Source organism: Trachinotus anak, unplaced genomic scaffold, assembly GCF_046630095.1.
Source record: "Trachinotus anak isolate AG129_WGS33_773 ecotype Australia unplaced genomic scaffold, CSIRO_AGI_Tana_v1 ptg000007l, whole genome shotgun sequence".
In the NCBI taxonomy this organism is placed as follows: domain Eukaryota; kingdom Metazoa; phylum Chordata; class Actinopteri; order Carangiformes; family Carangidae; genus Trachinotus; species Trachinotus anak.
In genome coordinates, this window is record NW_027273858.1 from 10,813,222 (window position 1) to 10,827,809 (window position 14,588).

Sequence of the window (14,588 nt, forward strand, 5' to 3'; positions counted from 1 at the left end):
TATTGATACTATAAAGCAGTCCCATACAAAGTTAACCTGCAGTGGTTTAAAGGTATGCATCAGCCTATAGACTTTAGATCACTACAGGTGAAACCTACCTGTTGTCCACGCTCTATAGAGATATAAAACCATTAGTGAGGCAGTTTGTATCTCCATGTGTGCTTCCACCCATATATAATTTTGCATTGCTTACATTTTATAATTCCAAACTATGGACAGATTGATAGATCTCAGTCCAGGAACATGGCTGACTTCCACGCTGTTAACTGCATTGCAGATGACTACACATTATGTTTTGTTGTAATAGCCTATTAAAACTATCGCATTTATTGGTTTTACAATGTGGTCTGAGCCAAAAACACAAACATAATGTCCAAGCTCTTTGGTATAATGTTTAGTCTTGTTTATTTGAACCAACAAATGTTAATTACAGTGTAACCATGATGTGTGAACCATAGACTCCAGAGGCAACCACAGTTAGCCTACACTGAATAACCCACATAACAGTTGTTTCTACAGTTTTAAAAGGGACTATTTCTTTGAATGAAAGTAGTTCCAGTAAAAAATGTTCATACAAAACCAAAGCTATCCTCATGGTTAGCTAAACAAGTAGGCTATGTGTAAAATGTGTTAGTAATGAGTGTGTTGCATTACACGGGGCAGCACTGAGCCCATCTGGTCATAGTGACAGAACAAATGGATGAAGACGCTGTCGCGGAAAATGTAACGCTAGGCCTCACTGGACAAGCCACACCAAAGGGGGTTTGTGCTTTCTTGAAAGTATTCCCAAGCAATGTATTCTATAAAATTAGTATTAACAGATGAGTTTGGAAAGTATAGCCTCAGGTAAAACTCCAATAAAGAGCAGCAGCACTTCACTCTCCTAACTGCGCCTTGTGAAACCGTCCCTCCATCAGGGGATGAGGCTCCATCCCCTGACACACGCTGGGAGCGCGTGTTTCCGCACACAGCGGGTCAGCTGACCGAGCTGACATGCGGAAGCGGCGGGGTGAGCGGCGGGGCTTCTGCAGATCCGTGGAGCAGCGGGGCCGAGGTCCCCTCCACACGCACCGGGCCTCTCATGTTGACAGCGGCGCTGCTCTGACCGTGAGCAGGACTTTTGGCAATCGACTCTGACAGTTTATCTAGAAAAACAAAACAAAAAAAAAAAAACAACTGAACACAGTCTCTGGGCTGTCATCAAACAGGGGGAACTTATGGCAGGCAGCGAGTCGGTGGTCGCTTTGAATGGGACTCAGGTAAGTTTGTTTTGGAAACTGTTTCGGACGCACCTCCCCCTCTCCCCCCCACTTTAATCAGGGGCTCTCGTACCGGTGCTGCGTGGAAACTAGTTTTTTGTTTGTTCCCCTCGACATCCCCGGTGTCATGTGACAGAAGCAGGCAAGTCGTGACTTCTCAGTTTTGCACTTCGTCCTGCAACTTCACCGGAGAAAATAATGGAGTAATCTAATGGCATGACGTGACTTCAGTGCAGGGGAAACGGTTTAAGTATCATGCAGTATGCAGCAGCATTATACAGCAGCAGGCAGGACAGCATTTCGGGGGGGGGGGGGGGGGGGGGACAAACATCCTTGCAGAAGTAATAGCACAGCTTTAGGTGTTAACAATGTTAACAGTGAGATGTCCTCACTTTAGGGTCAGCTGCTGCATTATATATCATCCTTTATCAGTAAAGTAAATTCACATGATGGTGGGATGCTCTTATGTCAGGACTGTTCTTGTTTCATTGCAATTTATCTAACTTTTTCTTTATTTTTTTATTACTATTATTATTCTTAAAGATTTCCTACATCGGAAATGACTGTAAGGACATCCCAGACTTCCTTGGAGACACATACGGCCACTTTGCAAAAAGGCTGGATCTTAGCTTTAATCAGCTCAGGTAGGTGACATATATGCAATCACCTGGATGCGTATGCTGCCTGTCTCTCCCTCTCCCTCTTTCTCAGTCTGTTACAGGGAGCATCTTTTACATCGGGCGCAATTGAATGTGTGACCTCGGTCTATAGGTGGTCAGGAGTGTCATCAGAGCATCAAAGAGCTGAATGAGCGTTAGTGCTGGGCTGGTGTCGCGCAGGGGCAGGATAAAAGGCGTGATCGATAAATGTGACATGCTAATTCGGGGGCAAATAGAAGAAAAGATTCCTCTGTCAGGAGATGAAGGAACACCTCATGGCAGCTGCTTCAGAGGGGGCTGCCATTTCAGCAGCAGGCCTAGTGAAGTTGATCTGGCAAGTGAAAGGATGGAGATGATGGTTATGAAGTGCTTTTGTTTCTGAACCCTTCTCATGACTGTCAGGCCATGAAGCAATCTTAGTCAAGGCACTTTTTTTTTTTTTTTTTTTTGTCGAAAATTGTTGTCTTGAGGCAGTTGTCTGTGCTGGAGATGTGGCGTCTTCAGTTTAACTCATTTACATTGTGTCATGTTTCAAAACCCCACATTTGCACACAGTGTTCAGACTAACTGGAAAAATATTAACGGATAAATAAATGAATCCACTGGTGAAGTGCTTGTGAGCAAAGCACTGTGATTGTGTGTGAGTGCGAAACAGATGTTGCTGGAAAAAAAACATACATTCTATCTAATCCTATGATCTATTGACCTATAATTTACTGTATCTATATGTGCACGTAGTTTTGCTTAGTATGGGCTCAGCTTTACATAAGGTATTGTGTAAAGTCCCAGTCATTGTTAATTTACTACAGTGGGTGATTATTCAGATTATTATTCAGAATTTGAGGGCTGCTCTTTGTTACTTGAACCTGAATACACAGGTAAATGAAATCACATGCGTGGACGTAAATATAATAAGAAACAAGTTAAATATTGGAGAAGAACAGTAGCATTAGAATTTTAGCAGGATCATTTTTGCTTTTTGCTTTTCTTTGTTTTATGTCGCTTCGATAATTTGGTCAAATTTGACTTGTCCTCATTTACGTCCTATTTCTCCACTAAATTTATTTTCACATTGTGTCTCACGGTGGCGGTTTGTTCACAATCTGCGATGAGCCCATTGAGTAAAATGTTATCAGTCAGATGTTACAACAATAGGAGACAGGTTGTAAAAACGTTATTAATGTTTATGCTGGTATATTTTCTATGTTTCCAGTATTTTGGTCATCAGATGTATGAACAGAGGACCACAAAAAAACTGGTCAATAGATAATTTACCAGCATCTCTCTCTCTCTCTCTCTATGTGTATATATATATATGTATGTATATATGTGTGTGTGTGTGTAAGGGACTGTTATGATGCTTTTTCATATAGCTGATGAGAGTCATGTCGACTGACAATGTAAAGTAGACGTTATGTGTATGAGTTTTCACTTTTATTAAAGCCACGCTGCCCTCGGATACACCTGTCAGCAAAACTTTTCGCTTGAAACTGCAATTTAAAAGCAAACCTTTGCATCGTACTGCACTTTTGATTTCACTGTAAACTGCACCCATATTCAATTAATGTCAGAGTGGTTCGTCAGAAGCCTGTCCATGTTATCAAACAGCTAACTAAGCAAAATGTTCATGCCGTTGTTAACTTGCTATAAAATGTCGGGTAATTGCCCAAATCTGGTTTTCCAAACACAAACAAACAAACAAAAAAGTGTGAAATCTGAACAGGTGCTTTAGTAAACCTGTATTCTTTACACAGGGTGATCACAACTGCTATCTGCCGGGTGCAACAAGGCCCTTGGACAGCTAAATAGTAGATGTCTTGGTGTTACCTCAGAGGAAGAGGAAGCCTGTTATGTCTGAGAAACAGCTTTATGAAATCTGACTGGAACAACCCTTATGTGTGTTGGTTTCAGGGAGATCAAGGCTGGCATTATGTCTCTCGCCCTTGAACCTGTCACATTAAGGACTTGATGTTTAGAATCAAATATTTATAACTCAGATATTACTAATTCATTATTAATTTTCAGTTCGGCTAATCTCAGATGTCAGATATCATTACTAAACTTCAAAGGGTGGTATGGGCAGAGAAGCGGTGCAGGAGTAATGAGGTGGTGCTCGAACCATTTGGGGCTCATATCAGTGGACTATTGATTGATGGTTTGCTAGTGGGCAGAGTGATCTGTTACATCGTGCTTCATCTTTTTCTCTTCTATAGACGGTGTGTTTAAATGGTTCGTATTGAAAACCTGTATGCTGCCTTTCATGTCAAACATGTCTAGAGGTAGTTTGACTTTATTGTAAACGTTTCACATGTACGCACGTCCCCTGCTGACTTCTGAAACCCTGCACATGTTGTGAAGATACATATACAGATGTTCGTATAATGTGATGAATCTAATTTCCAAGAGTGAGTCTTCTTGGAAATGTGAACTGCCAGTGTTAGCTGTCTGAGCACTGTATCTCTATCCATAGCTATAAAGCATATATTACTGACCTGCTAGTGTGGTTGTGAAAGCTTTTCCACACACACACACACACACACGCTCCAGATCTATATATCAACCATACTCTCTTAAACTCCTTTTCCGTTGCCATTAGTTTCTGTAGGCGCTCACATGACAACATTGGAGGGTCATGGGTGGGTGGAGCTGTGAAACTCAATAAGCAGCTCAACATGTGATCATGTTATATGCTAACTAAGGCATAGCAACCCCCCTGAGTCATTTTGATCCCCATAAGAATGCACAGCAGAGACAGAGGCCCCTGACTCATAGCTTAATGGTGGAAATATTTTCCTGTAAAGAATTGTTTTTCTGCCCCTGAACTACTTATGTGTAGCTCTTTTGGTAGAGTTTGGTGTCAAGGAAAAAATCGAATACAACTACATTTGTGATACAATATTTTGATATGGAAATATACCAAGATTTTCAGCAAGAATACTGGTACTTGTAAAATGTAAACTTTAAGAGAATTACTGTTAATTACTGTTAAGCAGACAGAGTCATGCTTTGCTTATTTTACTCGTTATATAAATGAGTAAAGAAAATGTTGAGTCATTAAACTGTAGTGTGACATTGACATTTCTATCAATATCCAATAGCCAGTAATTGCAATGGTCATTTCAGTCTGTACTTAAGTGTTTCCAAACAGCTCTTTTCCTGGATTTTCCTCCAACTTGTGCTTATTTAAAAAAAAAAAAAAAAAAAAAAAGTCATCTTGAAAACATCATTACATACATTTAGAGACATCATTACTGACATTTGTTAGGAATGCACTGAAAACTAGATGGGTCGTAACTTCCATATGTAAGCAGCCATGGCTTATTATGGCTAAAATAATAGTAGTAAAGAATAATTGTAGTACTGAAATGAATCATCCTCATATTAGGGAAGTGTGGTAATTTTGGTATGTTGATGCAGTAATTTACTGACAACATACTGTATTTTTTAACAAAACTGAATAAAATATCATCCTCCTCTGCAATATAGCCTTCAAGTTCAAGAGAAAAAAACTGAGCAATTTGACAGTATTATTGTATCCAACATCCAGATTTATATTAAGTCTTATATCACAATATTATGTGCATATATCTCTCGGCTCCAGCCTTCATGAATGCAGAGGTTTAGTTAGCCATCAGTCCACATTCCATGTCAGATAGTAGAGATATTTGTGTATTGACACCCTGACCTCATTTCAGTGTCAGCTCAAGCGAACCAGGTGTAAACAGATGCACATGTTAGTGAAACTCGGTGGTCTGCCTTCAGCATCGCGCACTTCTTCATGCTGCTCGACTCAAATCGAGACGGAGACATTGCCAGAGTTTGTTGTCGCTAATGTCAGCTCAATTGACAACACTCATCCAGCAGCCTGACAATGAGTCACAATGAGAAGAAAAGGCACTGGCATCACCTTTAACTGAGTCCTGTTTGTGTGTGTGTGTGTATGTGTGTGTGTTTGTCGTACACGCGTTTATGTTGGTGTGCGTGCTCGTGCACATTTGCTTGCATGCAGTGTTTGTGCATCTGTCTCTGTGAGCATAACTGTGGCTGGGTGGCTGGGCAGGTAATGGCAGGATGAAATTACAGTAGTGGGCTGTCACACCCACGCCTCTCCATGTGTGTGCTGCAGTGTCAGCCTGTCTCATCAATGCGTTGAGACGTGTGGCTCACAGTGAGATTTCTGTCTCGGGACGAGCTCGGAGAGTGTTGTGTTGTCCACTTTGTTCCAGGTCAGGTGTGCACACAATGCAGCGAGTGGGCATGTGCAGTGTTGACATGATTCTCCTCTGTGACTGCGGTGCACTTTGGGTGCCAGCATCTGTTACATGCAGCGCTATCACCCTGGACACATGAGGTTTTCAGGAGGACACATGTCTATGAGTCACAGGAAGAATCCCTAACAGCGTTAGAACAGTGATACCTTTCTTCTGAGATGTGACATGGCGTCTTGATAAACAAATCACATCCGTGCAGTGTCAGAGTTTGTGAAATCTTAGACCTAACCTGAAAGTTAGGTCTAAGATTTCACTTAGATCTGTTTCTGTTAGTTAGATGTGTCCTTCACATGTGATACTGTACACTGCATGTGTAACATAAGAACGCTCGTAAAATACGTTAAAACATTTGTTATAATGGATCATAATGTTTGGTCACTCCAGATGATGGGTATTTTTACAGAGAACAAATCTTCAGCACATCTATTTTTAAGTATGGTGCTTAAAATATACAGCAGAATAGATTGCAATAATTCCCATCTTAAGCATATTCAGTTTTTGTTGTGACAATGTCAGAGAAGTGTTGATTCAACTCTATGATCGTTTTCGTCACTTAGGTTTGTGTGATTGTTGTATTGAATTACATTATGAGAAAGTTATTTTAATACTCTATATTATAACTCTGGCAAATTATTGAAGAAATAAGTATGAAAGGTCTCAAGTATAAACTGATGTTGTGCAAATTGAGCCTGGGCAAAAGGTGTTTTTTGTACAAGGCCACTGTATACTATATATTCACTGTATACTCACTCATATGCACACCTAGAATGAGAAGGAATTTGGTGGTGAACTGGATTAGCTATTTGACTAGAAATGTTTTTTGTACAATAGCATCATATATAGACACATAAGTTTACGGCTCCAGATGGTTGTGTTCTGACGTTTTATTGCTGCTGTTTCAAGCAACCATTGATGCATTCAGAGGAAAGTCACAAGTTAACAGGGGAACCAGTTGATCTGTAGCACTCGTACTTGACTCTGTCCTCCTCTGTCTACTGTCAGACCTGATAAATATAGTGTATTAACACAAGTAACGGTTTTAATGACAAGCCTTAATTAGCTTGCGTATCATCCTGCTATGCTGCTTTTCACCCACTGCCAAACTGCAGTGGTTACACTTTTGCAGCTACAGCCTGAAGTGATGTGTTTGAATATATTTTATTCTTGCAGACAAGGTCAGATTTTAGTAAAGTTGGAGCAAGATTGGAGCAAGGCAGCTCCCTTTAAACTTAAGATCTTCGATTCAGCTGTTAACCCCACTGGGGTGATATCCAGTACTACTCTTTATATGATCTGAAGACCAATGAAACACTGACATTACACTTTGAGATACTTATATAACTAATAGATTAATTGACATTAGAGTGAAGTTGAAATTCAGCCTGACATTAAGAAAGAGCCGTCCATATTGGACTTCAGCATTGCAGATGAACAACTGCTACCTGTGTATGTGTGTATGTACAGTATGTGTGTGTCTGTGTGGAACTGCGGGGGGTATGTGCTCACCCAGGCTATGTTGGTGATGGCAGGCGTTTTGCATTTTAATGACAAATCAAGTATGCTAACTCGCGTTTTAAAACGAAAGTGCTCTAAATGTCGCCCGGCTGTCAAAATGAGATGTAAGTAGTCTGATGAAAGGAGAACAAAGAAGACAAAGTAGGGAGGCCTGGTACACTGAGAAATGAAATAAAACCTTGTATGGCCTGTCAGCTGTGTCGTTTTATATTCATATCTAAAGAACATTATAGTATTACTCCGCCGCTCATGCCTCACTCATCTGTCTCTCTTAATTCGTCACAGGCACCGCTCTGTCTTTCAAGTTGCTGTGTGTCAACACAGGAAGGAGCCTGCTAATTGACAAATGAGTGTCACAGACATCAGGTGCTCCTTTTCTTTTTTTATCCAAGATAGGTAGACTCTGGCTGTTTGATGATGAGGGGAGGAGGGGAGGAGGGGAGCGAGGGGGGGGGGGGGCAGCGGCTCTGTTATTGGCAGAAGCCCAGTAAGAGGCATTAGACTGGTCCTAGAATGAGAAGTGACAACGGGAAGAGAGCCTGTCATTGTCTTGCCTAAGTGTTCAATCTGCAGAGATGCCGGTATGCAGATAAAGTGTCAGTTAGGAGGAGAGGATATGAAACATTGGCAGTATGAAGTCCTCAAATCACTTAACTGGTAGCTTAGTGTGTGTGTGTGTGTGTGTGTGTGTGTGTGTGTGTGTGTGTGTGTGTGTGTGTGTGTGTGTGTGTGTGTGTGTGTGTGTGTGTGTGTGTGTGTGTGTGTGTGTCTGGTAATAGTGGTGGCGTACTCTGCTCTGCTGAGGAAATATATTCCATATCTGATCTATCAGGCCTGTTTAGGCCGATATACTCAGATAACCTGATCTGTGTCTCATAAATTAAGGAGGATGCAGAGCTCTCCCAGCCCTAAGAGATTTAAACCAGAGGGATGAGAGGGACAGGGTCTGGCAGGAAATAACTTATTCATATCAAGGACATTGGTGTTTTGTATCATTCTGTGGTATTTGAAAAAAAAAAACCCAACCTTTTTAATTTTCACTGGGATGTCTTTTTTTAATGATGTAGTCCTCCTGGGAAAGTGATGGAATGACACAGAGCTGAGGATGTCATCCTTAATGGATGACTTGTCTTGTTCCTCCATCTCTCCAATTTGAGGTTATATTCAGAATTTTCTTTATGTGATTACAGCAAACACTTTTGAGTTGACTCACTTTTGAGGGCAGTTACTGGAGTGCAGGCAGAGAGCTTGAGTCGCGGAGTCCTATGGTGAAGTAGTAAAGACTCATTTGTTCTATTTATCGACATCATACGTGTGGTACGTGATGTCTCTAGTCATTTAGATGAGGTTATATTTTGGAGAGCGTGGGCAGCCTCAGTTGTAGTGTCTTTTGAATAGATCTTCAAAAAGTTTAATGATAGGCATCTGACATGAAACCTCTTGCTGCATTAAGTTAAGACAGTCATCTTCCAGTGTAACTAAAAGCCAGCCAAAATCTGTTTTATCTGTTTTCTTTTTTTTTTTTTGCTTTTGCAAAATGACAAACTTGTATATGGCTGTATGATTGAAAGCTTTCCCACTAATTGCAACCACACCACAATAATTTGGCCTTCATTATGTCTTCAATCTGTAGTTGGTCCATTGTTTTGTTTTTGTGTTTTCTGTTTCCAGCTGTGTTACTGCACTTAAGCTAAATTGGCTGTAATATAAATTTGCCTCAAGGGGAGCGGATGTTTTCAGATGAAGAACTCCATATTTTATCCTCGTATCGTCACCAATGTATCTCATCATTGTGGTACAAGTTCTCTAAGGGCAAATATGTTCAAATCTACAGTTTGATTTGCTTTTATATATCTGACATCTGTATTTAACTGTACCTGCATTTGGACTACAAATTTTAATACATATTCTAAACTATACGCACATATGCACTGGATTCAGTCTGCAGTTGCGTAAGTTTTCACAACTGAAATTAATGAGTAGAAGTTGGTTTTGAAAGGGAAACCCCACTCATATAGATCAGTATGTTATACTCTGATTCACAGCCGCAAGTCCTACATTCACACAAAATTCATTTTATAGTACTCTTAAGAACAAGTAACGAGCCCACAGATTTACTCACTAATTTAAAAAGGACTTGAAAGCATCATCTGATACAATCAGTGCAGGTCTTGATCCTCTGACTGAGGGTGGTCAAGCTCAATTTATACTTGATCCCTCATATCCGCAACACTTGCGTTTCCACAAAAGGTAGCACATCACACCACATCCAGCACTATGTATTTTGCTGACAGTAAGAACATACTGTAGAAAGCTAAGCAAATGGGCTAAGCCAGGCAATCACACAATCAAGGTTTTCCACCCTGGCAAGGTTGCTGTGGCGTCACTCGTGGATATGCGATTGAAAGGAGATTGTTTTCTTATTACTTCTGCCAGCCTTATTTAAGGAAGTTGTGAGTGTTACCGTGGCAGCAACCTACGCAACAGCCCTTGATGTTGGCCACAGCATTGCAGAAGTATAGGCTACATGTGTGCAACAGTGAGTTATACAGCAGTGAGTGGCAAGCAAGAAAGAAAAAAGATAAACTTGGTAGACTCCTGTCTGTGCTTGCACATATTAGCTGACCAAATTCAGCGGGCTAGCATAATGCTAAATGAATGGTGGTCAGAAGATTTGATTGTGAGGCGTGCTCAAGTTGCTACTTTATTTACTTAAACTTTCTCTGTTGTTTGGAAATTTAAATGCAGCTCTCTCGGCCCGGCTTGTATGAATTTGTGGTATCTTGTAAGTGAAGTTATAAGCTAGTTATAACATTTTCATTGATTAATTCTTTCTGTTTAGGGTTGTAAACAAATTCAGGACCAAAACAAAAAGATGTCTTAAACCCTATGTACCTTCATGTACCTACAGCTGGGCACTGTAGTTTTAAGCAAATGCGACTAAAACAGAAATAAACAGTGTGTTTGTTGGGGGCTATTATCAGCAGTGGATTCATATGTATGCAGTGCTCCAGAGAGTATTTACAGCAGCAGCACAATGTAGGTGAAATTGACTCAAACTACAGTGCCCATGTTAATCATAATGAAAAAACATGTCACAGTGTGGCTCGCTGATGTGCTTTTAACAGTTTGGAGGTCTATGGCAGAGAGGGGGAAGCTGTATCAGGCTTTGGCTGCAGAGGCAATACTTGTTACTGGGCTCAACATATGGCTGATTTTAGTTCCTCTGGTTGGTTTTATGGCATTTTTTTGACAGTAAGAAAAAAATAGAATATAGCAAGCCTTATCCTCTGAGACAGCTGAGCAGCCAGTCTATCAGTCCCTTTACCCTGAGTATAACATAAACAATATAAATCTTTATCTCTGTTAAAACACAACAAAAGCCCACTGTACCATCTGTTAATCACTGTCAGTAGCTGCCATCAGCCTTCTAGAGCATCTCAAAATCTCCCCTCTTCTTCAATCTAAGGCCGTCTTTTGCTTTAGGATTCTGAATGGAATGGAACATCTTTATGTTCCTTTTGTTCACATTATATATACTGGGCAGTGATGCCATTCCTTTTATGACTGCGTCACGTTTTTTATTGTATATCCCAAGACGGATGGCGTGCCACTGACACGGAGATTTACAGGCCTTCAGCTTGCAGTGGCAGAGCTTTAGAAGGGCCTGCTGACATCTAGCCAACACTTTGGAGGAGGAGAATAAAAGCTGACATTTTATTGGCTTTAAGAGAGAGGGGAGAGAGAGAGAAGAGTTGGGGGAACAGAGAGGAACAGAGAGAGGAAAGAAAGGGAAAAGAGATTCTGTTTCTCTACTTTATATTTTTCAGCACTGCCAGCTGTCATGGGGACCTTGCTAAAAAGAGGGGATTTATTGGGTATTATTTAGAAACTTGTCAGTGGTAATGACTACAGCTATGATTTCAATTATCACCCACTAAATATAGCTTAATTCACTGCCTTGCTGGCCATAATGAGCCACCCTGACATCATTTTTCAAAAATTCGATACCATGCTATTTTAATATTTTATGTTGACCACCGATTTAATTTTCCTCCTTGGTGCTTGGCATGTGGCAAGGTCCCACTCCCTAATGCGCAGTTGGACAGTCAGAGCTATTGAGTTCAAAGCTGTCCCAGGGATATATTTTTTCCATTGACAGAAATCCAATTAGTTTTAGTACACAGTCTGGCTGAATAAAAAGGGTCTTAAAATCTACAATATGTTTCCTTAGCGTTTTAGCAGAGTGCAAAGCCAGTGATGGATCTTTATGATTTGACCTGATGGGGCCCAAGTGGTCATACTCCCTTTCCTATTTTGGCAAGTGAAAAACAAACTATCCATATGTCTTACTCATTTTGATAGACATAGCAGAGTCTTTTGATATTGCGTAAACATCTACTGTACGGTGCATGCACTGGCTAAGATCTTGACTCTCGTGCATATTTAAACACTTATTAAATACTTTACAACTACTACACAAATTCTGTTGAAACACCACGTAAATATGAGAGAGGGAAAAACTCTGATGTTTAATTCATTAGTGACATGTTTAGTAAGTAGACGATTTGGGGAGAGTTAATGTGTACTCAGGTTTTGACATGAGGGTGTGTATTTTTAAGCGAGCATTAAAAGGGAGATGATTAGGACTGGCACTTGGCTGTCAATAACAAGCTCACTGCTTGAAGTTGATGACGGGGGTGAATTTCAATATTGTTAAGCTTTTTCCTTGTCTTCATTCCTCTCCCTCTGCTGCACTGGTTTTGAAGCACATAACACAAAGTTATTTAGGATACCTTCCAACGATTAGGAGCTTTCCGTATGAATGTTTTTTCATTTAAAAAAAAAAAAAAAAAAATGGAAGAGGGCGCAAACTTGTGTTTGAAACTCAGCCCGTGTCTCTTTTAGCCCATAACTCAAGTTCTGTTTATGTTCACCCCATCACACTTACCCGTCTCGCAGATTGATGATGTAAGCAACTGGAAGGCATGGAACATATTAGGACAGAGCATGGAGAGGGGCAGCCATACTTCTACTTCCCTTGGCTGAGTCCCAAATGGAAAAAAACGGGGGAAAAAAGAAGGTTTGGAGCCTGTTTTGGACAAGGAACAAAGGAGCTTCCTTTGGTATGGTCTAGGCAGTTTTGGTCGCTTCATGGCTTTCAATCTCCCACAATCTTTCCTAGAGGGCCCAGGGGTGAAAAGTGAAGACAGATACATGTGTGTATTCATGCCAAGATTTTAGAGGATGATTGCAGTTTTTGCCATGTTTTGAATTTTAGGGGATGATTTTTTTAAGAGGGCTGCATGATAAATGTCAGTAGATGAATAAATCCTGTGACCATAAAATGCAGTTGGAAGCTGTTATTAGACGTAGCAGCTCTTGAAGGCCTCATGATTGCAAAAAGAATTTGCTGTAAAGTTTTGGTGAAGACGAGGGTGTGCTATAATAATCTTTCAACCTCCATGAGTCGAGTCAGGTTTAATTAGTTTGCCACCCTTGAAGTGATAAACATGCAGGCCATCTTATTTGCTTGCTCTGCAATTTCAAGTCCCTAACAGCCTTGTGGGTGAATCCTCTTTTTTCTCTGCTCTCCTGTAGAATGCTTAAACCATCTCTGGCCCTGGACAGCTGTGCCACATTCTCAGCACAGCTGTAACTCATTTCCTGTTTCCAATTCGGATAAACTTACTCACATCTTTCACAGCTTTCACTTATAAAAACCACTGACTGTCCTTCCAAACCACCATCCCAAGAACTTGATATTGGTCAAACGGGAAGATTAGTGGGAGATAACGGGTCCTGTGCTCTCACCCGGCTGCACTCTTGTTCTCCTCTTTCCTCTATTATTTTAACTTGTTTATAGTCTGTATTTACTTGTTCCATTTGTGAAGCATGAAGAATAAGTTTTGAAAAGTGTACTGGGAATGTGCTCAGAAATCAAGGGCAAGCTATGACTTTTTTTTGAGGCTACATCTGACATCCATCAGCATGGAAATATGTTTTAATGGTCAGGCGGGCTGCAAGACATCAGTAAGCTGTTGCCTCACTTTCCACCCAGGGACGTATTGAGATAAGAAACAGTGACGGCATGTTTCATGTTCATGCTGCTGACACGTCTGTGTTGGAAAACTACAAGGAACAACCCTTCCATTTTGGGGCCAGCTGTCTGTGTAGTACAGTATTCTTATTCTCTGTTTTCCCTCATAAAACACTGTCTATCCATTAGGATAAATGCATTGACTCCCATCATAGTGGTTCCACTGTGAGCTGCTAACTGCACCATTAGCTGACAGTATGATTATGTGAACAACAGACCAAACAGTCTTCTGATCTTCTCTGTCTGTCCAGACGTTTGGTGATGTTTAAGAGTTTCTCCCCAGTGGTAATGGTTAGATAGCTTTTGTACCGGGGGCACTGTAGAGTTTCTTTATTTTCTCCCTCTGTCTGGATCTCGGGCCCCTGGGTCCTCCAAAGCTCAGAACATGTCTGTACTCAGATGTTTCAAAACACCAAACAGCAGAGGAAGAGGAGGAGAAGGAGGAGGCAGAGGAGGAGGAGGAAGAAGAAGGGATAAAGGAGAGACGAAGGGAAATGGGAGGAGGGTAAGGAATCCTCATAGGGACGAAGTGTACATGTATGCGCAGACCAGGCAGAGAGGCCCAACAGGGTCTGTAGACTTGTGATCTGAGGGCTGTTTGTGTGTCAGTCAGATCAAAGTCTTTTGAAGAGAAGGAGAAATCCCTTTACCTTCTCTGACTATGGCAACCCTCATTGGCAGCTAGGTAAAAGGAGGGGGATGATAACAGAGGACTACAGTGAAACGCTTCAAGTTGAGATGCTTTTTATTGTTTTTGTTACATTTCAAATAAAACATACATTGG

At 40.9% G+C, this 14,588-nt stretch overlaps 1 protein-coding gene across 2 annotated transcripts in view; it reads left to right on the forward strand.

The window, feature by feature from the left end:
• Positions 1-295: 295 nt before the first annotated feature.
• The window catches only part of lrmda (leucine rich melanocyte differentiation associated), a 198,288-nt gene continuing 183,995 nt past the window's right edge, over positions 296-14,588 (forward strand). Inside the window, exons 1-2 of one of the 2 annotated variants that reach the window (XM_071480448.1) lie at positions 296-1,259; positions 1,803-1,903. In XM_071480448.1, coding sequence (XP_071336549.1) covers positions 1,218-1,259; positions 1,803-1,903 — 143 coding nt within the window. In that variant the 5' untranslated portion in view covers positions 296-1,217. The remainder of the gene's footprint in view (positions 1,260-1,802; positions 1,904-14,588) is intronic. The other variant, XM_071480447.1, reaches the window with a different exon arrangement.